Here is a 25691-nt window from a genome sequence, read left to right as displayed (position 1 = left end):
TCCAATGGTCTTTCTTGCTTTTGCTACAGAAAAGGCTAAAAGTAGCTGAAGCTGACAGCAAGCTGAAGCAGGTCTACATTCCCACCTAGTAAGTGACTGTGTGCCCTGTCAGGGCACTGATTCTTTCAGCATGTAATAAGTTCAAACATTTCTGCACTGTCCTGTGGCCTATCAAGTTTTTGTTTGTGTAGTTACTCCTGTATTTAGGCAACATTGCAAACAATTTGCACTTATCAAGATCCCATGACAAGACGAGAATGACAAAATAATCTATTTTCGTAGCAGTGTTTATTGGGGGGAAATGACAGTGCTGACACATGAGGGAGAATCCCCCGGCACTTTTTTATATTTAGGAATGTTAGCAATTTTACATCTCCAAAAGAGGATAAGGACCGTCACGGTGGCGCAGTGGTTGAGTTGCTGCCTTCCAGCGAATGTTGCGTCAGAGATCCAGGTTCAATCCTCACTACGGGCGCTGTCTGTACGGAGTTTGTACGTTCTCCCCGTGATCCACCTCCCTGCTACTATTCTCAGCTTCTCCACACACCCTGATGTACTGCAAACTTTGCTGTAGCTTCAGCTCTAAAATTCCTTCCCCACAACCTCTCTGATGCTCCAGAAATAATTAGTTTGACGGTTTTTTAGGTCACCTGAGCCAAAGGTGCCCGACTGGATCTTGTTCTAACTTAATGCTCCTGTGGACCCGGGTGTTTGGATAACTTGGAGTATCTCTCCCACTCATCCTTACCTTCAACATGGATTACCTTCAGAATGATTCTTTATTGCTGCTCTCGAATGTTTGCACTCTATAGTGTTTGCCTAACCGTGCTGTTGGCTCTGACTGAATAAATTGCACAATTGGTCTCTCCAATTGTTTGTTTGTGTGATGTGTAACTCTTTTGCCCTATCCCCCCCCCCCCCCCCTTTATTCCACAGCACAAAACCAAACCCCAACCAGATTGTGAATATGGGGCCAAAGGGCGGGATGATGAACGGAGCGACGGGGTACCAGAAACCTGCCGCTGGCCTGACCTGTGAGAGCTGTCACAGTAAGTGGAGGCAGTGCCTCACTGCATCAAGCCAGTAAACCAACTTGTATCATGGGCTGCACATTCATTTCAAAACGCCTATGTTCAGGCAAACTCACTAGCCATGGTTCTCACCAGACTACCTGGGTGACACAGTGGGGCAGCGGCAGACACCCAGGTTCGATCCTGACCTCAGCTGCTGTCTGTTTCCACGTTCTCCCTGTGACAGCGTGGTTTTCCTCCAGGCGCTCCGGTTTCCTCCCAAATCCCAAAGAGGGTTTATACGTTGATTAGCCCCCCCCCCCCCACCCCCCTGTAAATTGCCCCTGCAGTGTGGTGTGATAGCCGGTGTGAACGGCTGACCTATGGTCGGTCGGTTCGGACTCGATGGGCCGAAGGGTCTGTTTCCATGCTGCATCTCTAATCTAAACAAAGAACAACTCGCCCCCAGAGTATTGGTGAGGAAAGTCCCTCGGGGATTATTTTCCTCTGGTGCTCAGTGAATGGAGATTGAGCCGGGTGCCATGGAGACACCAGCCTTAGCTCCCACGGGGTGGGTGAGGGTAACAGGGCATGAACCAGGCTTCTGATCACGGCCAGGTCTCTGGGAACCTCTGCACGCAGGGTGATGTAGAGATCACTATCGAATGGCTTCCTGCTAGATATCGCCATGACGATTGATGAGATCTGTACTGTGGGTGGTGGCAAGTTTGGGATGTTGATAAACAACAAGCTTATGGTTAAGAGGGCCTTGGGCCTCTTCCATTGCCAGAGTGAGGCCCAGCACTAATTGGAGGAACAGCACCTTAAATTTACACCCCAGCAGTATGAACATTGACCTCTAATTTTAGATGGCCCTTGCTTTCTCCCCCTTCCCAGTTCTCCCACGTCCTACTGTCTCTGCCTACTTCCTCCCCCCCCCCAAATCAGTCTGAGACATAGAAAATAGGTGCAGGGGTAAGCCATTCGGCCCTTCGAGCCTGCACCGCCATTCAATATGATCACGGCTGATCATCCAACTCAGTATCCCGTACCTGCCTTCTCTCCATACCCCCAATCCCTTTAGCCACAAGGGCCACATCTAACTCCCTCTTAAATTCTTAAATATAGCCAATGAACTGGCCTCTGTGGCTGAGAGTTCCAGAGATTCACCACTCTCTGTGTGAAAAACGTTTTTCTCATCTTGGTCCTAAAGGATTTCCCCTCTATCCTTAAACTGTGACCCCTTGCCCTGGACTTCCCCAACATCGGGAACAATCTTCCTGCATCTAGCCTGTCCAACCCCTTAAGAATTTTGTAAGTTTCTATAAAATCCCCCCGCATTTTTTGTCTACCAACAAGCTTATGGTGTCTGTGTTCCCTAACCTGTGTTAACCTTGCTGTGTCTTCCAGCCACGCAGTCTCTACAGTGGTATGCCTGGGGCCCTCCCAACATGCAGTGCAGACTCTGCGCTTCCTGCTGGATCTACTGGAAGAAGTATGGTGGCTTAAAGACGCCGACGGTACTGGACGGGGACAAGCAGCGGCTTCCTTCGGTACGACTGCGACCTCCGTCCACCTTCTTCATGATGAAAGAATGGTTCGACTGGGCTTGCGTTCACTGGAATTTAGAAGGATGAGAAGGAGTCATAGAACCATGTAACATTCTTAAGGGATTGGACAGGCCAGATGCAGGAAAAATGTTCCCAGTGTTGGGGGAGTCCAGAACCCGGGGTCACACACAGTTTAAGAATAAGGGGTCAGTCATTTAGGACTGAGATGAGGAAAAACCTTTTCACCCAGACAGTTGATCAGTGGAGGCTGATTCACGGGATGTTTTCAAGAGAGAGTTAGATTTAGCTCTTGGAGCTAACGGAATCAAGGGATATGGGGAAAAAGCAGGAACGGGGTACTGATTCTGGATGATTAGCCATGATCATATTGAATGGCGGTGCTGGACCGACGGGCCGAATGGCCTACTCCTGCACCTATTTTCTATCTTTCCTGCTGCAAAACTCCCGCTGTGATCTTTTCCATGCACTTGAGCTCAGTGGGTACTGTAACCATCAACTGATGTTCTGTGACATTGCCCAGCGATGCAGAGGAAATGCTGCTCTTCCTGATCATCCTTCCCATCGCTCTGTGTACATGCCTCCATCACTCTTGAGGAGACGAAGAAATCGGAAATCAACGGGTTAAAAAGAAGTCGGACGGTCGGTCAGGCAGCATCCGCGGATGGGAATTAGACAGAGGACGTTGCAGTTCGTGGTCCTTATCCCTCCAGGGTTGCCACCTGATCCACCGAGTCCCTCCAGCGCTTTGTTTTATACTGGAGATTCCAGCGCGCTGCAATTCCTGGTGTCTCGTGAAACTAATGGAGCTGCCGACACGTGATGAAGAGTGAAGGACTCAATTTTCCACCCAGAGAGCATGACATTAATCCATTAGCCAAATCATTTTGTAGCTTCAGAAACAAAAGCTTTCCACTATATCTCAGTAATGAACCAATATCATTAGTCTATTCAGATGCCAAATATATTGTTGTATACTGTTTAAATTTCAGTTTTCCCCCATGTGTTTATCTTTGTCGTGGTCTTTCCTGTATTGAACCCTCCGCACCTTGTGCCTTGTTTCCAGGAGCCCAGGTCGAAGGGGCCAGGCGGGCGCCAGGACTCCCCAGGCTTTCTGTCCTGCAACAGCTCCAAGCTCCTAGCCAAGAACCGGCAGACGTTCCTGCTGCAGACGACCAAGCTGACACGCATCGCCCGGCGGTTGTGCGATGACATCCTGCGGCCGCAGAGGGCAGCTCGGCGCCCCTACATCCCCGTCAATGTCGGTGCCATCAAGACCAAGTGGGGCTCGTTCTGTCAGCCATGATCACAGTGAATAGCAGTGCTGGCTCGAAGGGCCGATTGGCCTACTCCTGCACCTATTGTCTATTGTTATTGGACTGCGCTCGCCCACTCCACAGCCAGAAATCTGTCACGTCCTTAAGGAGCTGGTCAGGAGTATTGTGAACAATTCTGGGCCCCATATATCTGAGGAAGGGTGTGAGCCGGCTCTGGAGAGGGTCCAGCGGATGAGGTCAGAGGACAAGAACGATCCAGGGAGAATGAGCTGGTTTACGTACAATGGGAGTTTGACGGCACTGGGCCTGTACTCTCTGGAGTTTAGAAGGATGAGGGGGGGAGGGGCCTCATTGAAACGTACAGAATAGTGAAAGGCCCGGATAGAGTGGATGTGGAGAGGATGTTTCCACTAGTGAGAGAGTCTAGGACCAGAGGGCACAGCCTCAGAATTAAAGGATGTTTCTTTAGGAAGGAGATAAGGAGGAATTTCTTTAGTCAGAGGGTGGTGAATCTGTGGAATTCATTGCCACAGACGGCTGTGGAGGCTGTCAGTTATTATTTTTACAGCAGAGATAGATAGATTCTTGATTAGTACGGGTGTTATGGGGAGAAGGCAGGAAAATGAGATGAGGAGTGAGAGATAGATCAGCGGTTGAATGGCGGAGCAGACTTGGTGGGCCGAATTCTCATCCTATCACTTATGACCTTATGACATCGTCACCGCACAGGAAGTCGCGATGCAGCTCTCTGGGGCTTTGGTCAGGCTGCATCTGGAGTATTGCCTGCAGTTCTGGTCCCATTACAGGAAGGATGTGGCGGCTTTAAGAGGGTGCAGAGGAGGTTTACCAGAACGATGCCTGGATGAGAGGGTTGTAGCTACAGGGAGAGGTCGAATATGCTTGAATAGTTTTCTTGAATAGAGGTTAAAGGAAAGCCTGATAGAAATGATGAGAGACATAGAATGGGTAGACAAAAATTCTGGAGAAACTCAGTGGGTGAGGCAGCCTTCTTCGAAGGGTCTCGACCCGAAACGTCGCCTATTCCTTCGCTCCATAGATGCTGCCTCACCCACTGAGTTTCTCCAGCATTTTTATCTACCTTCGATTTTTCCATCATCTGCAGTTCTTTCTTAAACAATAGATTGAGGAGATAGAACGTTTTGTCCTAGAATTAAAATATCAATTAGTAGGGGGCTTAAGGGGGGTGTGCAGGGCATGTTTTTTGCAGGGGGTGGCGGGGGGCCGGTGATTTCGAGTTATGGCCTGGGGCCGTTGGTTGCTGCCCCCTGATTTAGAATGAAAAGAGGAAGGGAAGCTGGATAAGTAAACGGGGACAAAAATAGTGAGCGAAGGGGCGAGTACTGACACCAAACACAGCAGTAGTCCAGTTTCTGCTCGAAAGTGTGTGTGTGTGTGTGTGTGTGTGTGTGTGTGTGTGTGTGTGTGTGTGTGTGTGTGTGTGTGTGGTGCGTGTGGCTGTGTGTATGAGAGTATGTGTGTGTGTGTGGTGCGTGTGTGTGTGTGTGGCTGTGTGTATGTGAGTGTGTGGCTGTCTGTGTGTGTGTGGCTGTGTGTATGCGAGTGTGTGTGTGTGGCTGTGTGTGTGTATGCGAGTGTGTGTGTGTGTGCTGTGTGTGTGTATGTGTGTGTGTGTGTGTGTGTGTGGTGTGTGGTGTGTGTATGTGTGTGAGTGTGTATGTGTGCATGCGTGCGTGTGTATGTGTGCGTGTGGTCCGTGTGTGTGTGCGTGTGTATGAGTGTGTGTGTGTGTGTGTGTGTGTGTGTGTGTGTGTGTGGCTGTGTGTGTGTGTGTGTGTGTGTGTGTGTGTGTGTGTGTGTGTGTGTGTGTGTGTGTGTGTGTGTGTGTGTGTGTGTGTGTGTGTGTGTGTGTGTGTGTGTGCGTGTGTGTGTGTGCGTGGCTGTGTGTGTGTGAGTTCCTCCTCCTCGTATTGATGTGTTGCGGAGGTTGTGAGGAGGTGGAGGTGGTGTGTACAGGATGTGGGCTGCTGCCTGTAGGTCCCGGCATGCAGCAGGCTAAGGTCACCACCTGCTGTGTGGACGAGTGGAACTGGCAGCACGCCCCCCCCCCCCCCCCCCCCCCCCCCCCCCCCCCCGCCCCGCCCAGTCCCTAGCGGCACCTTGTGGAGCCGCATTCGGTGTGGGACACGTGCCACTTCCCTGCAGTCAGTCCCACCCCTCTACTTCCCCACACCCCCGGAACATTTACTACTTTGAGTATTTAGCAAGAAATGTATATTTTTGATAGTCCCTCGTGAAACCGGTTCCACTCAAATTTCAAACAAAACCCTCCAAATCATCGCTCGATGCATGGAAAAAATAATTCCCCTTTCCCTTCTGGTTCTATTGTCGATCACTTTCGATGAGAGTATTAGCATGGAAACGGGCCCTTTGGCCCGACTCATCCATGCCAACCAGGATGTTCCGTCTAAGCAAGTCCTACCTGCCTGCATTTGGCCCATATCCCTCTAAACTATACCTTTCAAATCCATGTACCTGTCCAAGTGTCTTGTAAAGGATGTTATAGTGGCTGCCTCAACTACCTCCTTTGGCAATTACACAAAAATGCTGGAGAAACTCAGCGGGTGCAGCAGCATTTATGGAGCGAAGGAAATAGGCAACGTTTCGGGCCGAAACCCAAGGGTTGCCTATTTCATTCGCTCCATAGATGCTGCTGCACCCGCTGAGTTTCTCCAGCATTTTCGTGTACCTTCGATTTTCCAGCATCTGCAGTTCCTTCTTAAATACCTCCTTTGGCAGCTCGTTCAATATACCTGTATGGAAAAAGTTGCCCCTCAGGTCTGTATTATCACTTGCTCTTCTCACTTTAAACTTGTGTCCCCCTATTTCCGACTCCCCTCCCCTGAGTAAAAGAGTGTGTGCATTCACCCTTATCCCCATCGTATAACTTGGCTCTCTCTGCCCTCTAGAGGCAATTACATGCTAACAGTTAAGATTCATGTTTTTAAGAATTTCTTTTCTCAAGATAGAAACAGTACAGAGACAGGACCTTCGGCCCACAATGAACATGGTGCCAAATTAAACTAATCTCCTCTCCCTCTGCATCATCCATGTCCCTCCATTTCCCCCACTTCCTCGTGCTTATCCAAAGGCGTCATCAACCACTCTCCTATCTGTCTCCACCATCACTCTCAGCAGCATGTTCCAGGCACACGCCATCCTTGCCCCGCACATCTCAATTAAACTTTGTCTCTCTCGCCTCAGCGCTTTGTCCTGTAGTGTTTAATATTTCCACCCTGGGGAGAAAGATTCTGACTGTCAATCCTTTCCATACCTCTCATCATTTTATACGGGACGACAGATGGCACAATGGGCTAAGTGTTCGGCTGGCGACCGGAAGGTAGCCGGTTCGAATCCCGCTTGGAGTGCATACTGTTGTTGTGTCCTTGGGGCAAGACACTTCACCCACCTTTGCCTGTGTGTAAATGTAATGTAATTATGTGAAGCACTTTGGGGTCAATGCAAGTTGACTAAAAATGTGCTATATAAATAAGATTATTATATTATTATACACTTCTATCAGGCTTGAGTAGAACCGCAATCAGTTTGTTTATTTATTGTCCTGTATGCAGCGATTATAATGAAATGCTTATTATGCAAAGCTCAATAGACAAAAGCACATTAGACAATAGACAAAAGATGCAGGAGTAGGACATTCGGCCCTTTGAGCCAGCACCGTGATCATGGCTGATCATCCCCAATCAGCACCCCGTTCATGCCTTCTCCCCATATCCCCTGACTCCGCTATCTTTAAGAGCCCTATCTAACTCTCTCTTGAAAGTATCCAAGTCAAGTCAAGTTTATTTGTCACATACACATACGAGATGTGCAGTGAAATGAAAGTGGCAATGCTCGCGGACTTTTGTGCAAAAGACAAACAACAAAACAACCAAACAAATTATAAACACAATCATAACACAATATTTCCACCCTGGGGAGAAAGATTCTGACCGTCAATCCTTTCCATACCTCTCATCATTTTGTACACTTCTATCAGGCTTGAGTAGAACCGCAGTCAGTTCGTTTTTTGGTCAGAGAATTGGCCTCCACCGCCCTCTGTGGCAGAGAATTCCACGGATTCACAACTCTCTGGGTGAAAACGTTTTTTCTCATCGCCATTCTATATGGCCCACCCCTTATTCTTAAACTGTGGCCCCTGGTTCTGGACTCCCCCAACATGGGGGAACATGTTTCCTGCCTCTAGCGTGTCCAAACCCTTAATAATATTAATAATAATATATAATAAACTTTATTACGGACTCGAGGTCCAGACAAGTAGCAACATTACATTAAAAAATGCATTGCATATTAAAATATATCATAAAGTACATAGAAAATCTTAGTATATCACTTATAAACATCATAAATTATATATTTTTTAAAACACCATACGTAAGTTAATGTTATCTGTTTCAATAAGATCCTCTTGTGGAACAGCATGCAGAGAGTTGCCACATTCCCGTGCCATCTTGCAACTTCCGATTCTCTGGAACGTCCAATGTTGCCCCAAGGAGATGTGCGATTTCTTGCAATCTCACACTAAGACCCGGTCGGTGTCCTGGCGGCACTGGACCGATGCTGTCGGCTCCTTCCATCACCGCCCCGTGCTGGCGGACTAGCCAACGTGTCTCCCAATTATGTTCACGGTTGGTTTGAAGTCTGTACTTCGAGCCATATTTGATTCATGTCGCTTGGTGCCCAATGTTCACACTGTAGATCGACTAGTTTCTGCTCCGAGATTTCACGGCCCTCTCCTCCTCTTTGTTTTCCACACAGGTGCTGTCCGACTCCCGAAAGCAGCAACCAAACCGCTCAGGATCCGACCCACGCCTCGGCCCACGCTAGCCAACATCATGAAGGAGTTGGGAGAGTTAGGTAGGTTTGTTTTACCACGGAGGAGAGAGATTCCCGCTTGCCCTGCTCCCTGCAGCCTGGAGAGCAAACTGGGTGACAGCCAGCAGCCAAGATGTGGCCCGCGCCGCAGTCAATCTACAAACAGGAGGGACTTTGGTGTTCGACCAAAGGGGTGGTGTGTGGTTCAGACGGGGAGGGGGCCAAGCCCAGTGAACGGAACCCAACAGGGTGTCGAAAATAAAATCCTAACGCATCTGTTGGAAGGAGCAAAGGAGTGCTCTGTTTCACACGGCTGAAGTTTAGTTTAAGATAGACTCTAAATGCTGGAGTAACTCAGCAGGACGTGCAGCATCTCTGGAGATAAGGTATCATTGACACTTCGGGCTGAGACTCTTCATCAGTTAGTTTAGTTTAGAGATACAGTGTGGAAACAGGCTCTTGGCCCACCGAGACAGGCAGGAGTAGGCCACTTTGTGCTTTGAGCCAGCACCGCCATTCAATGTGATCATGGCTGATCATCCCCAATCAGTACCCCGTTCCTGCCTTCTCCCCATATCCCCTAACTCCGCTATCTTTAAGAGCCCGCACCGACCAACAATCACTCGTTCACTAGTTTTACCCAACACACTAGGGACAATTAACCTACAGACCTGCACAGTTTTTTTGGAATGTGGGAGGAAACCGGAGCACCCGGAGGAAACCCACGCAGTCACATGTCAGGCTAAAGTCTAACGTTTTTTCCCCGTTCGTCGTTATGTTTCACCGTTGATCCGCAGCGGCACGAGGCCTGACGAAGCCGAGGATCATGAAAGGGGGTGAGGCAAACCGAACTCTGCTGAACATCAACCGAGGAGCAGTGTCCTTGCTGGGGAAACGCACCTTCAACAAACAGAACGGGGTCCAGGGTAAGTTGTGAAATGTGGGTCCGGGAACATAGAGCTGCACGGCACAAAAACAGGCCCTTCTGCCCACAGCGTGATGCCGACCAGAGAGAGACACAAAATGCTGGAGTAACTGCTTCTTCTTCTTGCGTATGGCGTGCACAGCCTAAAGTTGTAAGACAACTTGTTCTGTTTCATTCCCCGTCCGACCTCTCTGTCCTGGGTCTCCTCCATGGCCAGAGCTAGCAACACCGGAAATTGGAGGAACAGCACCTCATATTCCGCTTGGGGAGTCTCCATCCTGCGATCATGAACATTGAATTCTCCCAATTTTGTTAGCCCTTGCTGTCTGCTCCCCATCCTCAGCCCTCGGACTCCTCCTCCTCCTTTTTCCTTCCTTCTCCCCTCCACCCCCTATTCAGATTCAGATTCAGATTCAATTTTAATTGTCATTGTCAGCGTACAGTACAGAGACAACGAAATGCATTATGAAGAGTCTTTCTATCAGTCTGAAGAAGGGTTTCGGCCCGATACGTTGCCTATTTCCTTTGCTCCATAGATGCTGCTGCACCCGCTGAGTTTCTCCAGCACTTTTGTGTACCTTCGATTTTACCTTCCTTCGATACCTATCTGCAATTCCTTCTTAAACACCTGTTCTGTTTCATCTTCTGTTTGTGCACGCCAGGTTGATTGCATTCGTCGAAACAGGGTGGACCACGTGAAGGTTGCAATCTCCCACCCCCTAGAGTAACTCGGCGGGACAGGCAGCATCTCTGGAGAGAAGGAACGGGTGACGTTTCGGGTCGAGATCCCTACGTCACCCATTCCTTCTCTCCAGAGATGCTGCCTGTCCCGCCGAGTTACTCCAGCATTTTGTGTCTATCTTCAGTTTAAACCAGCATCTGCAGTTCCTTCCTACACATGATGCCGGCAGTCTCTCATCTGTCCGCACGTGATCCATATCCCTCCATTCCCTGCATATCCATGTGCCTTTGCAAAAGTCACTATCGTATCTGCCTCTGAAACGCATTGCAGGCACCCACCACCCTCTGTGTAAAAAAAACAACTTGCCTTGCACTTCTCCCTTCAACTTTGCCCCTCTCACCTTAAAGCAGTACGTATGACAATGAAGCACTCTTGTCACCATCCAGACAGTGTCTTCTGTTTTTACTACCAATATGGGAAGTTTCACTTTGTCTGACTTGGCAGGTCTTATCACGATGTATCAGAGATTAATCTTGCTCCCGATGTTGGGGAAGTCCAGGACAAGGGGTCACAGCTTAAGGATAAGGGGGAAATCCTTTAAAAATGAGATGAGAAGAACTTTTTTCACACAGAGAGTGGTGAATCTCTGGAACTCTCTGCCGCAGAGGGTAGTCAAGGCTAGTTCATTGGCTATATTTAAGAGGGAGTTAGATGTGGCCCTTGTGGCTAAGGGGATCAGGGGGTATGGAGAGAAGGCAGGTACGGGATACTGAGTTGGGTGATCAGCCATGATCATATTGAATGGTGGTGCAGGCTCGAAGGGCCGAATGGCCTACTCCTGCACCTAATTTCTATGTTTCTATACATGGGGGGGGGGGGGGGGGGGCTGCTTTGCCTGTTCTGCTTTCACGGTTGATCAATTTATCTAACTACGCTGATTTCCTCTTTCTTGTTTTTTTCCCCCTTTGCAGGAGCTCCGAGTCCTGTTCATATTAGACAGATGGTGAGTGTGACAACTGTACACGTAAGCGCACAATGTTTTCTTGACACCTTCGTACAATGACCTGGAAAACAACCTGCCAGCAGAATGATAGGAAGTAAATGACTAATCAAGTCTAGCCCCCTCAGTATCATAACTCTGTTTGAGTTGCACCCACAGCTTTCTGACGATGGACTCTTTAACTTGGAGCAGTTCCAACGCGTTACTGAGCGTACTGACAGTACGAGGGATTCAACTGTTTAACTTACATCCCCCCCCTTGACTCCATCCAAGGACCCAAGCAGTCTTTCTAGGTGCCACAGAGGTTCACCTGCACCTCCTCCAACCTCATCTATTGCATCCGCTGCTCTAGGTGTCAGCTGCTCTACATCGGTGAGACCAAGCGTAGGCTTGGCAATCGCTTCGCCCAACACCTCCGCTCGGTCCGCAATAACCAACCTGACCTCCCGGTGGCTCAGCACTTCAACTCCCCCTCCCATTCCCAATCTGACCTTTCTGTCCTAGGCCTCCTCCATGGCCAGAGTGAGTCCCACCCAAAATTGAAGGAGCAGCACCTCATATTTTGCTTGGGTAGTTTACACCCCAGCGGTATGAACATTGACTTCCAATTTCAGGTAGTCCCTGCTTTCTCCCCCTTTCCCCTCCCCTTCCCAGCTCTCCCGCAGACCGCTGTCTCCGCCTCTTCCTTTCTTCTTCCTGCCCTCCCCACATCAGTCTGAAGAAGGTTCTCGTCACATATTCCTTCGCTCCATAGATGCTGCCTCACCCGCTGAGTTTCTCCAGCATTTATATCTACCAAGGGATTCAACTGAGTCATTGAGTATAGGGTCCAGCCCTCTCCCCTTCACCCAACACCCTGCTGTCTGTCCAGCCCCATCACCATGTCGTTCAGTGCAGGTCAGGTGAGACTAGATGCTTCTATTGAGTGCTGACCTCAACCTCAACGTTCGAGAGAAAAACAATCCTTGTTAAAATTCAATCAGTGACTGACCTTCCTACTTGAACGAAACCCCTCGCGATTCTGAACCCTTGTTCTAATCCCCGCTTCTTCCCATGCTCTCTGGAGGACAATCCAAGCTTTGTCAGCCTGTCTGCACTACTGTCGTAGTGTTTTACATGATTGAATGGCCAAGTAGACTTGATGGGCCGAATGGCCTAATTCCGCTCCTCTAATAATATGAACATGAATTTATGATCCAAAATGTCACCTATTTATGTTTAAAAAGGAACTGCAGATGCTGGTAAAATCAAAGGTACCTCGCTTCAATAAAAAGATGCAAAGCGCTGGAGTAACTCAGTGGGTCAGGTAGAACACGAATAGGTGACACAAAATGCTGGAGAAACTCAGCGGATGAGGTGACATCTATGTGGAGAAGGAATTGGCGACGTTTCTGGTCGAGCCCCACTGAGGTACTCCAGCACTTGTGTGTCTTTATGAAGAGAGGTCCTGTTTGCCGTGGGCCGCATACAAAGTGTTCACACGCTCGGCACCCAGAAATAAGCGCTTGCCCGGCAGTGAGCTGGGGCTTTCACAAAAGGATCAAAGCACCGCAGCTGTCAGTACACCAAGTTCACACCGTGTAACTTCAGGAGCAACTTGATTCTCGCTCGACGGAAAATGTTTCCGCCCTGCCTTGTATCTGGTTTCGCGGTTGCCGAGTGCACAGGTGTCGTACATGCATGCACTCGCTCTCAGAGTGGTGTGGTTGCAACCTGATATCTACACTACTGTGCGGAGGGGTGTGGGGCTTGTGACCTGACTACAGTCCTTCCCCACACACCTCACCCCCTCCCAATCCCAAACACTCTGTCCCGTCATCTCGGACGATCAGCAAAGAAATACTGAGAGGATATGTCATTCAAGCACCATGCACCAATATCCAACCCTGGGACATTAACAATAGTGGCCAACCACCAGGAGGAAACACCTGTTTGTGGTAGAGTTTGATCCTGACCTCGGCTGCTGTCTGTGTGGAGTTTGCACGTTCTCCCTGTGACCATGTGCGTCTCCTCCGGGTGCTCCGGTTTCCTCCCACACATCAAAGACGTACAGGTTTGTAGGTTAACTGGCCCTCTAAATTACCCCCTAGTGTGTAGGGAGTGGGTGGGAAAATGGGATAACATAGAACTAGTGTGAAAGGACGCAAAGTGCTGGAGTAACTCAGCGGGTCAGGCAGCATCGGTGGAGTATTTGGATAGGTGACGTTTCACAGAGTGCTGGAGTAACTCAGCGGGTCAGGCAGCATCTGTGGGGAACATGGATAGGTGACGTTTCACAGAGTGCTGGAGTAACTCAGTGGGTCAGGCAGCATCGGTGGAGAACATGGATAGGTGACGTTTCACAGAGTGTTGGAGTAACTCAGCGGGTCAGGCACCATCTGTGGGGAAAATGGATAGATTACTTTTTCACAGAGTGCTGGAGTAACTCAGCGGGTCAGGCAGCATCTGTGGAGAACATGGATAGGTGACGTTTCACAGAGTGCTGGAGTAACTCAGCGGGTCAGGCAGCATCTGTGGAGAACATGGATAGGTGACGCTTCACAGAGTGCTGGAGTAACTCAGCGGGTCAGGCAGCATCTGTGGAGAACAGTGGACGTTCTGGTTCAATATCCTTCTTCAGTGTGAACTTTTGTATAAACCAGCATCTGCAGTTGTTTGTTTTTACATTAAATGAATGTGAACGGGTGATCGCTAGTCGGCGTGGACTCGTTTGGCCGGTTTCCACGCGATAGCTTCATTCAGTCTTCATTCTCTACTCCAGCTCCTGCTCCCGTGCAGGCACTGTAAACTGATCGAGGTTTGATTCAATTGTGAAGGCCTGGCCTCACTGCCCCATGGGTGCACTCCCTGCTCTTGCCCTGGCAGTGCCGAGTGGACCTCATTTTGCATCTAGCCTGTATGATCCATGCCCTGAGAGTTTTAACATACAAACCAAATCAGTACCTTTTATTAAAGACAGAGAATTGGAAATAACAGTAGAAGGCCAGCATTGTGGACATTGCGTTGGTCGCTAGACAGGTCAGCGTGGGTTTCACGGGATGGTATTGGCCTTCAAGGGGATGTAGCTGAGATTTGTCAAATGTACCTGGACTCCAGGGGTATAAGAAAGGTTTGCAGTGGCTGGAAAAATCGAAGGTAGACAAAATTGCTGGAGAAACTCAGCGGGTGAGGCAGCATCTATGGAGCGAAAGAATAGGTGACGTTTCGGGTCGAAAACCCTTCTTCACATCCCGAAGCGTCACCCATTCCTTCTCCCAGAGATGCTGCCTGTCCCGCTGAGATACTCCAGCATTCCTTCTCTCCAGAGATGCTGCCTGTCCTGTTGAGATACTCCAGCATTCCTTCTCTCCAGAGATCTTTGCCTGTCCTGCTGAGTTACTCCAGCATTTTGTGTCGATAGACTGGGCATGCAGTTCCCCGTGATTGGAGAGTCCTGTCACACGTTAGAGGGGATGAAGCAACCCACTGGCGTCCACTCCCACTCCCACTCCGCTCATCATTGCTCTATAGTCTTGATAATCTGTCCTTCTGGAGGTGGCGAGATGAGGAAAGTCTAATGGCGGTGAAATGGCTTGTGATTGTTTCAGACGGCTAGTGCCCATTTGACCAGCAACAGACCCTTCTCTTCGGGGATGAAGACAGACCAAGTTAGTACTGAGCCACCGTTCAAGCGGCAAAAACTGAACCCTGGAGATGCTCCCGACCCGATTGTCTTCGTGGCAACAGACCATACCAGGTGTGTACCATGAGGTTGAAGGGGTGGGGCGGTGGGTTGGTGGGGGGGAGGCTTCCATGAACCAGTCGACTGAGGGTGGGGGTGGGGGGGCTGCATTGGGAAAGAAAAGGAGGTGGGGCTTATTCTCAGCGCATGCTAATGAAAGCTAGATTGACTGTTTCCGACCAGCGGGGTTTGAAGTAGAAGTCGTTGCTTCGGTATAATAATCTCCAGAGAGTCATAGAGCAACGAAACAGGCCCTTGGGCCCAACTTGCCCAGGATGCCCCAGTTACACTGCTCCCACCTGCCCACATTTGGCCCATCTCCCTCCACACCTTTCCTAACCATGTACCTGTCCAAGTGCCTGCCTCAACTCCCTCCTCTGGCAGTTTGGACAAGCCCATGCCTGAGGAGGGATGTGGTGGCAGAGGAGACCTACAAGAATCATCCTGGGGAGTGACTGGGTCAACATACGATGGACGTTTGTCCGCACTGGGCCTGTACTCGCTGGAGTTTAGACGGACGAGGGGGGCCTCATTGGAACGTACCGAATAGTGAAAGGCCTGGATAGAGTGGATGTGGAGAGGATGTTTCCACTAGTGGGAGCGTCTAGGACCAGAGGGCACGGCCTCACAATAAACGGACTTTCCTTTAGAAAAGAGATGAGGAGGGTGGTGAATCCATGGAATTCATTGTCTGTGGAACTGGTCAGCTACAATGCTGAGAACTATATTCTGCACTCTGTATCTATCTTCCCCTTTGCTCTCCTTGTTGCACCTGATTGTATTTATGTGTAGTATTATCTGATCAGTCTGGATAGCGTGCAGAACAAAGCTTTTCACTGTACCCCGCCCGGGTGTGGGGAGATTGCAACCTTCACGTGGTCCACCCTGTGTCGACGAATGCAATCGACCCGACGTGCACAACAACAAGATCAAACAGAACAAGTTGACCTCTAACTTTAGGCTGTGCGCGCCGTACATGAGGAGAAGAAGACTGTGCCTCGGTAGACGTGACAATAGTAAACTGAAACATTGAACCAGAGCTGGGGGCGGCCAGGCCAAGCCAGGCCAGCACTTGTGTGATCCTTGCCCTCTGCTGCCTCCAGCTGGGCAGTAGTCGGCACTGCACTGTCATTAACTTGTGGGCAGAGTTTGCAGTCGCCTGTATTCCTTTGCGTCATCACATGGTCTGAGGCCTCACCCACGCGGTATTCAACCAGTTTAATGGTTGCTCCATCCTCCCTTTATTTAGTTTAGTTTAGAGATACAGCGCGGAAACAGGCCCCAACCGCGTCTGTGCCGACCAGCGATCCCCGCTAACACTAACACCATCCTACACACACACTAGGGACAATTTACACATACACGAAGCCAATTTACCTACATGCCTACACGTCTTTGGAGTGTGGGAGGAAACCGAAGATCTTGGAGAAAACCTACGCAGGTCACGGGGAGAACGTACAAACTCCATACAGACAGCGCCCGTAGTCGGGATGGGACCCGGGTCACTGACGCTGCGAGCGCTGTAAGGCGGCAACTCTACCGCTGCCCCACCGTGGCCGCCCGCTTTCTGCTTCCCTTGCGGTAGAGTTTCTCTTTGTGTCACACATTGTGTTTTGGTCGTGGAGTGTGTCTGTCTGCCACTATCCACCACTGCCCTCAGCCCTCCTCCCCTGTCCCCCCCCTCCCCCCCTCAGCCCTGCCCACCTCCCCACCCCCCTCAGCCCTGCCTCCACCCCTCCTCAGCCCTCCCCACCCCCCCCCCCCCCCCCCCCCTGCCCACCTCCCCCCCCCCCCAGCCCTGCCCCCTCCCCACCTCCCCCCCCTCAGCCCTGCCTCCCCCCCCTCCTCAGCCCTGCCCACCTTCCCCCCTCTCAGCCCTGCCCACCTTCCCCCCTCAGCCCTGCCCCCCCGCCCTGCCCCCACCCCCCCTCGGACTTTCCCACCTCCCGTGCCCCCCCCCCCCCTTCAGCCTTGCCCACCTCCCCATCCCCCTCAGCTCTGCCCACCTTCCCCCCTCAGCCCTGCCCATCTTCCTCCCCTGAGCCCTGCACCCCCTCCTCAACCATGCTCACGTCCCCTCACTCCACAATCACTCGGAATTCTACCCAGCAACTTGTGGAATTCTCCGCCACAGAAGGCGGTGGAGGCCAATTCACTGGATGTTTTCAAGAGAGAGTTAGATTTAGCTCTTAGGGTTAACAGAATCGAGGGATATGGGGAGAAGGCAGGAACGGGGTACTGAGTGTGGATGATCAGTCATGATCACATTGAATGGCGGTGCTGGCAGGAAGGGCCGAATGGCCTACTCCTGCACCTATTTTCTATGTTTCTATGCACTAATATCTGATTCCCGTGCCTTTATCATCAGCACCATCAGAGCTCTGAAGACAAGTGCATGAGTTTTTTTGTTCAGTTTCTCAACACTTTTAGCGGCTGTGAGGTGAAGCGTTCGGGTTTATTACATGTACTGAGGTACAGTGAAAAGTTTACAGTCTAATCAGATCAGTAACACATGAATGCAATCTAGCCAAACTCCAGTACAAAGGCTGGATAGAGTTTCTTCTTGGGATCTCCAAAATATTCCAAATGGAATTTAAACGAGTTGATTTCAAGTGGGCATGTCGCGCGCGGGGTGACGCTAGTTTGGTGGTGAGTAGTCGCCCAAAGAGTCGTACCTTTTTCTGGTCGCCGCTGGATTTTCAACATGTTGAACATTTTCGGCAACCCGCTGTGACTATGACGGGTGCCGGCAAGTCGCTGAAGAAATTGCGTAAGTGGGACAGACCCTTAAGCCTGCAGTTTTTTTTATTGAGTGGCACTGTGGCCCCAAGTCACTGCAGCATTTCCACTGTCCGCTCTGCGACTGGACCAGATCTATGCTGCAGGTGGTGCTGCACCGGAGCCGCCCGCACCAGGTGTGGGATGCACTGGTGCAGGTTGTCATCTGTACTAAAGGGCAACGGGAAACTTTGTCTGGTGTGCTATCCGGGCAGATCATACCGTACAGGAGTACAGCAGGGCGTGCAACACAGAAGGCAGAGTGCAGAATGCAATGTTACAGCTGTAGAGAAAGTGCAAGGGCCACAAGGAGGTAGAGTGGAAGATGGGGACGTTCTCTAGCACAAGAGTTGATGCAGGGGTGTGATAGGGCAGGGCAACCACCCGCTCTCTGTCTTGCTGGTGAATGAATGTTGTCCCTCTCTCCTGTATTGCAGGGCGATCCGGAAAGCTCTGAGCCAGTCGGAGATGAGGAGGGCGGCACGCAGACCGTGTATGCAAGTTAACGTCAAATCCTCAGCCCCGAGCCGGCCAGTGGTCCTGGGAGAGCCCATAGTCCTGGAGGACTGAAGACTGACTGGCGTGTACATGCGTGCAGACGCACACTCTTGCTCTCCCCACCCCCCCCCCTGCCCCGCCACTACTGCACACGCGCACACACGCACGCACACACACTCTGTCACACATTGTTGCACCCTCAATCACACACACACGCACACACACACACACACACTGTCACACATTCTTGCACCCTCAATCACACACACACACGCGCACACACACACACGCGCACACACACACACACTCACTCTGTCACACACTCTCACACTCCTCATCACACACCCACACACACACACACACACACACACACTCACACTCTCTCACACATTCTTGCACCCTCAATCACACCCTCACACGCGCACACACACGTGCACACACACACACACACACACTCTGTCACACATTCTTGCACCCTCAATCACACACACACACACACACACTCACTCTGTCACACACTGTCACACATTCTTGCACCCTCACTCACACTGTCACACATTCTTGCACCCTCAATCACACCCACACACGCGCACACACACGCATACGTGCGCACACACAGATTCACACGTACACACCCTTGCTCGCACTCTCTCTTCCTCACATACGTTCTCTGTCATTCACTCTCATTCACACACACTGACAATCTCTCACACGCACGCTGTTGCACTCATCCATTCTCTCACATGCTCACACTCTCTCTCACATCTCTCTCTCTCAAATACACACACTGACACTCTCTCCTCTCACACACTCCTCTCTCTCTCTCTCTCTCACACACGCAGACACACACACACTCACACACACAGGCACACGCAGACACACTGACACTCACACTCCCCCTTTCCAAGTCTTCAGGGATTAGGGCAGAGACAGCAGGCAGTTGTGGATAGGGGTGGTGGATAGTGAGTGTGGGGGGTCAGCTCTCACCGCCTGCTCCTCCCCCCGCGCGCGGCCGGGCAGCGTTTGCTAAAGGCACCGTGTGTAAAGCAATGTACAGAAATCAATGCGTATGAATCACGCCTCTTTTTTAATTATTTTATTGTTTGTTTGGCTCCACAGCCTCTCCTGCCCCCTTCGGCTTTTTACCCCCTCCAGGGTGTAACTGTAAACCTTTAATAATGAATTTCTGAATGATTGTGTTTTGGGAAGAACTTGCGAGGAGTCTTTTTTTTTAAAAAAAACAACAAAATAACACGAGTTGAACGGTAGAAGTGCTGACAGGTTTGATATCAGGATTATTGATACGTGGTGATAATATTTTGTGTGCTTTTTATTTCCTTTCTGCTTTTTTAAAACTCCCAGCTTGCGCCGGCCACTGGAGAGGAACCCCCCCGGTGTGCCGTGCAGACCCAGGGTGGACCTGCGCCTTTTTGACCCAGCCTGTCTGGACATTTTTAGAGACAAATCCAGACATGGAAACCATTTTTGTAAAAAAAAAAGCAATTAAAGTTTTTTTTTCACTCTGACTGTGATGCGGGCTTGTTCATTGGCATCGACATATTGAGTTCTGAAGGGATTGGATGCAGGAAACATGTTCCCCATGTTGGGAGGGGGGGGGGAGGGGGAGTCTAGAGCCAGAGGGTCACAGTGTAAGAATTGAGGGGTCGGATATTTTGGACTGAGATGAGGAAAAACATTTTCACCCAGAGAGTTGTGAATCTGGAATTCTCTGCCACAGAAGGCAATGGAGGCCAATTCACTGGATGTTTTCAAGAGAGAGTTAGATTTAGCTCTTGGGGCTAAAAGAATCGAGGGATATGGGGAGAAAGCAGGAATGGGGTACAGATTTTAGATGATCATATTGAATGGCGGTGCTAGTTCGGAGGGCCGAATGGCCTACTCCTGCACCTATTGTCTATCATATTGAATGGCGGTGCTGGTTCAGTGGGCCGAATGGCCTACTCGTGCACCTATTGTCTATCATATTGAATGGCGGTGCTGGTTCAGAGGGCCGAATGGCCTACTCCTGCACCTACTGTCTATCATATTGAATGGCGGTGCTGGTTAGGAGGGCTGAATGGCCAACTCGTGCACCTATTGTCTTTTGTCTATTATATTGAATGACGGTGCTGGTTCAGAGGGCCGAATGGCCTACTCCTGCACCTATTTTCTGTTTCAATTCGGGGAATGGTTCATGGTGCATCATGGAGACACAAGGAACTGCAGACTCTGGAATCTTTCAGCAAAAAACACACAAAGTGCTGGAGGAACTCGGCGGGTCAGGCAGCATCTGTGCAGGCAAGATGACGTTTCTGGCTTGCATCAGGGAAATCCAGTAGGCCTTGACAGACCGAGTGCAAGCGTTTGGTGAAACGGCCACCCAGTCCACACTTGGTATTGCCGATGTACAGCAGACCACACTGAGAACCCCGGATGCGAGGATGTTGCCAGGCCTGAGCTACATACAGGGAGAGGTTAAACAGGCTAGGACTCTATTCCCTGGAGCGCAAGAGGATGAGGGGTGATCTTATAGAGGTGTATAAAATCATGAGAGGAATCGATCGCGTAGAGTCTCTTGCCCAGAGTCGGGGAATCGAGGACCAGAGGGGCAACGTTTTCACTCAAGTGAGTGGTGGGTGTATGGAACGAGCTGCCACAGGGGGTAGTTGAGGCAGGTACTATAGCAACGTATTAAAGACAGTTGGACCGGTACATGGATAGGATACGATAAAAATATTATTTACCCCAGAAGGAAAATTGATCTGCCAACACTCATAAAACACAAAATACATGGAACATGAAATTAAAGTGACAAGTAGAAAGACTTGGGGGATGTGCAAAGATGTGTGGGGGTAGTCTCAGTCTACCCCATGATAGAAGGTAGAAAAGGAACTTTATTTCTATAGCACATTTCAAAAACAACTCTCGTTGGCCAAAGTGCTTTACATTGGTATAAGAATAGTATAACAAACAACAGTGGTTCATAGATTAAATACAGACATCACTACATACATATAGCCCTCGCTCAGAGGACGTCAAGAAAGGCTTGGGAGTAAAGATGAGTTTTTAGTCTCGACTTAAAGGAGTCGATGGAGGGGGCTGTTCGTTCTGATGGGAAGGGGGATGCTGTTCCACAGTCTAGGAGCTGCAACCGCAAAGGCGCGGTCGGTCGCCCCTGAGCTTATGCCTGGACCGTGGGATGTTCAGCAACCCCAAGTCGGCCGATCTGAAGGACCTGGAGGTGGTGTGGTGGGTGAGCAGACTTTTGATGTAGGTGGGGGCAAGCCCATTGAGGGCTGTGTAGACATAGAGGATATAAGAAGGATATGGGCCAAACGCAGGCAAATGGCAAATCAACGTGTAGGTGGGACATGTTGGTCGCCATGTGTGTGTTGGGCCGAAATATTACTGTCTCATTTCTCAGGGAACTGCAGATACTGGTTTGCAAAAAAAAAAAGACACCAAGTGCTGGAGTAACTCAGCAGGTCCGGCAGCATCTCCGGAGAGAATGGACAGGTGACGTTTCGTGAAGAAGGGTCCCGACCTCGTTCGTTCGTTATCTCGTGTGTCATAGAAACATAGAAATTAGGTGCAGGAGTAGAGGCCATTCGGCCCTTCGAGCCTGCACCGCCATTCAATATGATCATGGCTGATCATCCAACTCAGTATCCCGTACCTGCCTTCTCTCCATACCCCCTTAGCCACAAGGGCCACATCTAACTCCCTCTTAAATATAGCCAATGAACTGGCCTCAACTACCCTCTGTGGCAGAGAGTTCCACAGATTCACCACTCTCTGTGTGAAAAAAGTTCTTCTCATCTCGGTTTTAAAGGATTTCCCCCTTATCCTTAAGCTGTGACCCCTTGTCCTGGACTTCCCTAACATCGGTGTAACCCCTTAAGAATTTTGTAAGTTTCTATCCCCTCTCAATCTCCTAAATTCTAGACAGTATAAACCAAGTCTATCCAGTCTTTCTTCATAAGACAGTCCTGACATCCCAGGAATCAGTCTGGTGAACCGTCTCTGCACTCCCTCTATGGCAATAATGTCCTTCCTCAGATTTGGAGACCAAAACTGTACGCAATACTCCAGGTGTGGTCTCACCAAGACCCTGTACAACTGCAGTAGAACCTCCCAGCTCCTATACTCAAATCCTTTTGCAATGAAAGCTAACATACCATTGGCTTTCTTTACTGCCTGTCAGGCGATGTCGCTCGCTGTTGGCTTCTGTTGTCGCCCAACATGTTGACAGAATTGTCGCCCCAGACTCGTCACCGAGTGCATCGCGTCATCGCTTCCAGGGTTCGCCATGAGGAAGCTTCTGTCATGATCCCCGACCTGAAACATCACCTATCCATGTCCTCTAGAGAATCTGCCTGGCCCGCTGAGTTATGCCCCAGTCCCACTTAGGAAACCTGAACAGAAACCTCTGGAGACTTTGTGCCCCACCCAAGGTTTTTGTCAGTCTCCCTACCTGCTTCCACTACCTGCAACCTCCGGGAACCGCACGGAAACCTTGGGTGGGGCGCAAAGTCTCCAGAGGTTTCCGTCCAGGTTTCCTAAGTGGGACAGTGGCATTACACCAGCATCTTATTTCTGTTCAATATTTGATCTTCTGTTTCGTATTCAGGAGTGCACACTGGGACAGTTATTTCATTACAAATCACGCTGGGGTTGAAGTCGACCATAAAAAAAACTGCCAGCCTGTCGGTTATTTCTCAGTGTTGGAAGGATTTTAATTTTTAATCGAGGCTGTGTGTAAAATCAGTGCTCCAGGTGAGGCTCGAACTCACAACCTCGGCATTGCTCGCTGCCTGCACTGCTCTATAAGTACCGCGCGCTAACCGATTGCGCCACTGGAGCACACAGGCTGCTGGGCCCTCCTGTACGTACATAACAGCCAAGAGGGGCCGAGTGGCCTTAGCCTGAATGGATTCAGATTCAGATTCAATTTTAATTGTCATTGTCAGTGTACAGTACAGAGACAACGAAATGCATTTAGCATCTCCCTGGAAGAGCGACATAGCAAACGATTTGAATAAATAATAAGTGTCCGGGGTGGGGGGGTGGTGATTGGCAGTCACCGAGGTACGTTGTTGAGTAGAGTGACAGCCGCCGGGAAGAAGCTGTTCCTCGACCTGCTGGTTCGGCAACGGAGAGACCTGTAGCGCCTCTCGGATGGTAAACAGTCCATGGTTGGGGTGAGAGCAGTCCTTGGCGATGCTGAGCGCCCTCCGCAGACAGCGCTTGCTTTGGACAGACTCAATGGAGGGGAGCGAGGAACCGGTGATGCGTTGGGCAATTTTCACCACCCTCTGCAATGCCTTCCGGTCGGAGACAGAGCAGTTGCCATACCATACTGTGATGCAGTTGGTAAGGATGCTCTCGATGGTGCAGCGGTAGAAGTTCACCAGGATCTGAGGAGACAGATGGACCTTCTTCAGTCTCCTCAGGAAGAAGAGACGCTGGCTGGTGAGCCTTCTTGATCGGAATAGAGGTATTGTGGGTCCAAGAGAGGTCATCGGAGATGTTGACTCCCAGGAACCTGAAGCTAGAAACACGTTCCACCTCCGTCCCGTTAATGTGGATGGGGGTGTGCGTGCCGCCTCTGGACTTCCTGAAGTCTACAATGAGCTCCTTGGTCTTCTTGGAATTAAGGGCCAGGACACATTTGGACACATGCAACCACAGATGATGGTTTAGTAAGGAAAGGCACAAAGTGCTGGTGTAACTCAGCAGGTCAGGCAGCATCTCTGGAGACGTGCATAGGTGTCATATCGGGTCAGCTCCCTACTTCGGAAGAAGGGTCTCGACCCGAAACGTCACCTACTTCTTTTTTCTCCAGAGATGTTGCCTGACCCGCTGAGTTACTCCAGCATTTTGTGTCTTGTCTTCGGTGTAAACCAGCATCTGTAGTTCCTCGGTACACAAAAAATGCTGGAGAAACTCAACGGGTGCAGCAGCATCTATGGAGCGAAGGCTCCATACGCAAACAACTGCAGATGCAGGTTTACCGAGGAAAGACTGACCAAGTGATGGAGTAACTCAGCGGGTCGGGCAGCATCTCTTGAGGAGGTGCGGAGGTGACATTTCGGATCGAGACCCTTCTTCCGTGTTTGCATGGGAGAGCAAAAGCTGGAAGAGTGGTTTAATTTTGTGTAGTTTATTATTTCCATGCATAGCAAGATACAGTGAAAGGCGTTTATTTGCATGCAACCCAGTCAAAGAAAACTATTCATGATTACAATCAAGCCGTCCACAGTGTACAGATACAGATTAAAGGGTAAAACATTTAGTGCAAGGTAAAAGTTAGTCCGAGGGTCTCCAATTAGGGAGATGGGAGTGTTCATGTAGGAACTGCAGATGCTGGAAAATCGAAGGTACACAAAAAAATGCTGGAGAAACTCAGCGGGTGCAGCAGCATCTATGGAGCAAAGTAAAGTCTGCGAAGTGAAGTCTGAAGAAGGGTTACGGCCTGAAACGTTGCCTATTTCCTTCGCTCCATAGATGCTGCTGCACCCGCTGAGTTTCTCCAGCATTTTTTTGTGTACCTAGGGAGATGGGAGGTCAGGGCCGCTCTCAAAGTTGGTGGTAGGATGGTTCAGTTGCCTGATAACAGCTGGGAAGAAACTGTCCCTGAATCTGGAGGTGTGTGTGCGTTTGTCTGCCCCGTCCCGACCCCCGCGCTCCCAGTTCGAGTCTTGCCAAAGCCACAACTTTTATTACAATTAAATCATTGGCAATTACATGGGAACATAGACAATAGGTGCAGGAGGAGACATTCTTGCCATAGAGGGAGTACAGAGAAGGTTCACCAGACTGATTCCTGGGATGTCAGGACTTTCATATGAAGAAAGACTGGATAGACTCTGCTAGTACACACTAGAATTTAGAATATTGAGGGGGGATCTTATAGAAACTTACAAAATTCTTAATGCGTTCGACAGGCTAGATGCAGGAAGATTGTTCCCGATGTTGGGGAAGTCCAGAACAAGGGGTCACACAGTTTAAGTATAAGGGGGAAATCTTTTAGGACTGAGATGAGAAAAAACATTTTTCCCCCACACAGAGAGTGGTGAATCTGTGGAACTCTCTGCCACAGAGGGTAGTTGAGGCCACACAGTTCATTGGCTATATTTAAGAGGGAGTTAGATGTGGCCCTTGTGGCTAAAGGGATCAGGGGGTATGGAGAGAAGGCAGGTACGGGATACTGAGTTGGATGATCAGCCATGATCATATTGAATGGCGGTGCAGGCTCGAAGGGCCGAATGGCCTCTACTCCGGCACCTATTTTCTATGTTTTTATGTTTCTATGTTTCTAGTGCAGTGGAGAGATAAGTTTATTTGGCCTTCCATCACA

General features: G+C 50.0%; 1 protein-coding gene and 1 non-coding gene across 2 annotated transcripts in view; one reads left to right on the top strand and one right to left on the bottom strand.

Moving 5' to 3' along the window:
• LOC129693752 (metastasis-associated protein MTA2-like) overlaps positions 1-18638 on the top strand; it is a 60455-nt gene extending 41817 nt beyond the window's left edge. Inside the window, exons 11-19 of the mRNA XM_055630523.1 lie at positions 30-88; positions 937-1049; positions 2421-2563; positions 3645-3873; positions 8671-8769; positions 9525-9653; positions 11306-11337; positions 14922-15070; positions 18271-18638. Of these exons, the coding sequence (XP_055486498.1) occupies positions 30-88; positions 937-1049; positions 2421-2563; positions 3645-3873; positions 8671-8769; positions 9525-9653; positions 11306-11337; positions 14922-15070; positions 18271-18403 (1086 nt within the window). The 3' untranslated portion in view covers positions 18404-18638. The remainder of the gene's footprint in view (positions 1-29; positions 89-936; positions 1050-2420; positions 2564-3644; positions 3874-8670; positions 8770-9524; positions 9654-11305; positions 11338-14921; positions 15071-18270) is intronic.
• Positions 18639-23099: 4461 nt separating this feature from the next.
• On the bottom strand, positions 23100-23194 carry trnai-uau (transfer RNA isoleucine (anticodon UAU)). Its single transcript has 2 exons — positions 23157-23194; positions 23100-23135 (listed from the first exon to the last, which is right to left on the bottom strand). It is a non-coding gene; the product is annotated as a tRNA-Ile (tRNA).
• Between the last annotated feature and the right edge of the window lie 2497 nt (positions 23195-25691).

This window comes from Leucoraja erinacea, unplaced genomic scaffold (assembly GCF_028641065.1).
Source record: "Leucoraja erinacea ecotype New England unplaced genomic scaffold, Leri_hhj_1 Leri_415S, whole genome shotgun sequence".
Taxonomy (NCBI): Eukaryota; Metazoa; Chordata; class Chondrichthyes; order Rajiformes; family Rajidae; genus Leucoraja; species Leucoraja erinaceus.
The sequence above is the reverse complement of the archived record's forward strand: the minus strand, read 5'-3'. Positions and strand labels throughout refer to the sequence as shown.